Genomic DNA, 2,509 nt, shown 5'->3' with positions numbered 1-2,509 from the left:
TATAATATAATAATTAATAATCATAATCATAATAATACATATATAATATATAATAATACATCTATCTATCTATCTATATATTATATATATATTATATATATATATATATATATATAACACATATGTATGTGTGTCTATCTGCAGTCGTCTCTCACGCGGCTAGCGCGGCAGGCCGTCGGTAAGATGGAGGTGAAGCGCTATCACGGCAGCGGAGGCGAGGAGGAGGAGGAGGAGAGGAGGGAAGCTGCAGAGAAGCCCCAGCGGCCACATCCATCGCTAGCGACCGGCTCTCAGCCTCAAGTCGACGCAGAGATGTGCGTCGTCTGCCTCGAGGAGTACGCAGACGGAGTGGTAAGCCGGCGCCACCTGGCGACGCGATCTCGCGAGGCCGCGCTATTTCGAGAATTTTGAATTGAAAATTAAATGACAGTTTACAAAATATCTTATTATCATTTTATCGACTATAAAATTGATAAAATTGTTGATTATTCTTCATAAAATGAAATGAAATAAATATTTAAAATAAAATTTTTAAATAAAACCTGATGAAAACTCCAAACTGATTGAACAGCTGCGGGCAAACAGCTAGTGAACAAATCATTGTCGCGGTAGGCACACTAAAGACATGCTTAGCATCAAAGTGTCACATCGAAGTGTGCGAGCACTGAAAAAACGCACTAGCATACACTTGCCAAGCAGCAGCATCCACACAGGGTATCAGCTCGTACGGAATTTCTCCTTCGGGGAAAAGGGGGGAGGGGCCAGCGAGGGTTCCATCGACGGTCGTTGACGCGCGCACGTTCTCTTGTCGTCTTGCAGGAGCGTGCGCGTGCTGCCGTGCGGCCACGAGTCCACAAGCTGTGCGTCGACCAGTGGCTGCGTGTCGCGGCGCACCTGCCCGCTCTGCTGCTACAACATTGTCGACGGCAAGTACGACGCCACCTCCCTGCCCTGCGCCGACCCTCCCCCCGCCCCGCCCCGCCCCGGCGTGGCTCCCCGCAACCATACCGCAGTGGGAACCCTCCGGCGGGGGCGCGCGGCGTCGGCGGGGCCGCCAGGGGCGGCCGCCGCAGACGTCGATCTTCGCGCCGATTTCGAACGGCGGCGCGCTGTTCTGAACGCGGCGCGGCGGCCGAGCCGACGCCGGCGGCGAACCTAGGGGCGGCGAGCGGCGGCGCGGGCGCGACGCGGCGCGCCCCTCACGCGCGCGCCGCACCGCTGCGGCGGCGGGAGCGGAGGATGTGTCGCGGACTCGTGCAGGCGAGAGCTCTCGCGCCGATACCGTCGACGGCAGTTCGAGCGACGGCGGAGCTGCCACGAGGGGCGTCACCGTGCGCTGCGTCTGTCAGCGTGAGGGCGGCGGCGCGACCTCTGACGGCCGGCGTGAACTCTGACCTCGTGGCGGGCGGCGGCCATCGCGCGGCGGTGCATCTGCGTTCCGACGGTCGCGCGTCTTCCGCGATCGACGGAGAGCCGGACGCGAGGACATCAGCTGCAGCAGCACTCGTCGGCTAGAGGACTGCAGAGGGCGCCGCGGAGCAGTGCGTCGTCGACGTGCAGCGACGTGAGAGAGGCGCCACCGGAGGAATGTGTCGACGCGCAGAGACGTGTGAGGGCGCCACCGGAGGAATGTGTCGACGCGCAGAGACGTGTGAAGGGCGGCCACCGGAGGAATGCGTCGTCGACGCGCAGAGCGTGTGGAGGGCGCCAGCCCGGAGAATGTGTCGACGCGCTGCGCCGTGCGAGGGCAGCCCGTGCGTGTAACAGACTGCGGAGCGCACGCAGCAGCGATGGACGAGGGCACCACAGTACGCCGAGGATGCCGCCGCGGCGCAGAGGCACGGCGAGGGCGCCCCGTTCGCGGGGGATCACCACGAGGGGGCGGAGGCGCCGACACCGGCGAACACAGATTGGCCGCCGCCGCCGCACACAGACAAGTCGCTGCAGCTAGCAGCGAGCGGCTGGCCTCCGTCGCCGCCGCCTCCCCGCCTCCCCGCGAAAACCTCCCCACGAAACGCCCGCTCCCCCCGCCGCCGCGGGGGGGAGGCGGCGCGACCGCAGGCTAAGTGCGAGGCGGAGACGCGGCGCCGTGGAACAAGCGCGCGTCTGTCAGCAGCAAGCGCGAGCGCCTAAAGGCCGAGCCACTCTACGTCGATCTTCCCGAGAGCTCGCGCGACGGACGTCTCGACGCGCGCGGCGCCCCCTGCAGGCGGCACGTGGCGCGGGGTCGGGCGCGGCGGTGAGCCGGGGAGGAAGAGCGCGTCGGCTGCGGTGGCGTCCGGCGGAGGAGGAGGAGGAGGGGGAGGAGGAGGAGGAGGAGGATGGAGCGGGAGGAGCGAGGAGAGAGGAGGAGGAGGAGGAGGGGGAGGGCAGGAGGGTGTGGCTGTTTGCGCGGGGGTCGTCACAGTACACGTGCAACAGCCGCGAGATTCACGTACACGATCCCGACGGGCCTCCAGCAGGCCGAGGTGCGCTTCATGCGGTGCAAACGACCCCTTTGTTCATGTTA

The 2,509-nt window shown here is 63.2% G+C and overlaps 1 protein-coding gene across 1 annotated transcript in view; it reads left to right on the top strand.

The window, feature by feature from the left end:
* The window catches only part of LOC106818811 (E3 ubiquitin-protein ligase ZNRF3-like), a gene marked incomplete at its 5' end in the record, with an annotated part of 5,796 nt that extends 4,281 nt beyond the window's left edge, over positions 1–1,515 (top strand). The window contains 3 exons of the mRNA XM_014823485.1: positions 145–351; positions 820–1,012; positions 1,295–1,515. Coding sequence (XP_014678971.1) covers positions 145–351; positions 820–1,012; positions 1,295–1,515 — 621 coding nt within the window. The remainder of the gene's footprint in view (positions 1–144; positions 352–819; positions 1,013–1,294) is intronic.
* Positions 1,516–2,509: the final 994 nt, after the last annotated feature.

This window comes from Priapulus caudatus, unplaced genomic scaffold (genome assembly GCF_000485595.1).
Source record: "Priapulus caudatus unplaced genomic scaffold, Priapulus_caudatus-5.0.1 Scaffold2548, whole genome shotgun sequence".
NCBI lineage: Eukaryota > Metazoa > Priapulida > Priapulimorpha > Priapulimorphida > Priapulidae > Priapulus > Priapulus caudatus.
This window is presented reverse-complemented; position numbering and strand designations above follow the sequence as displayed.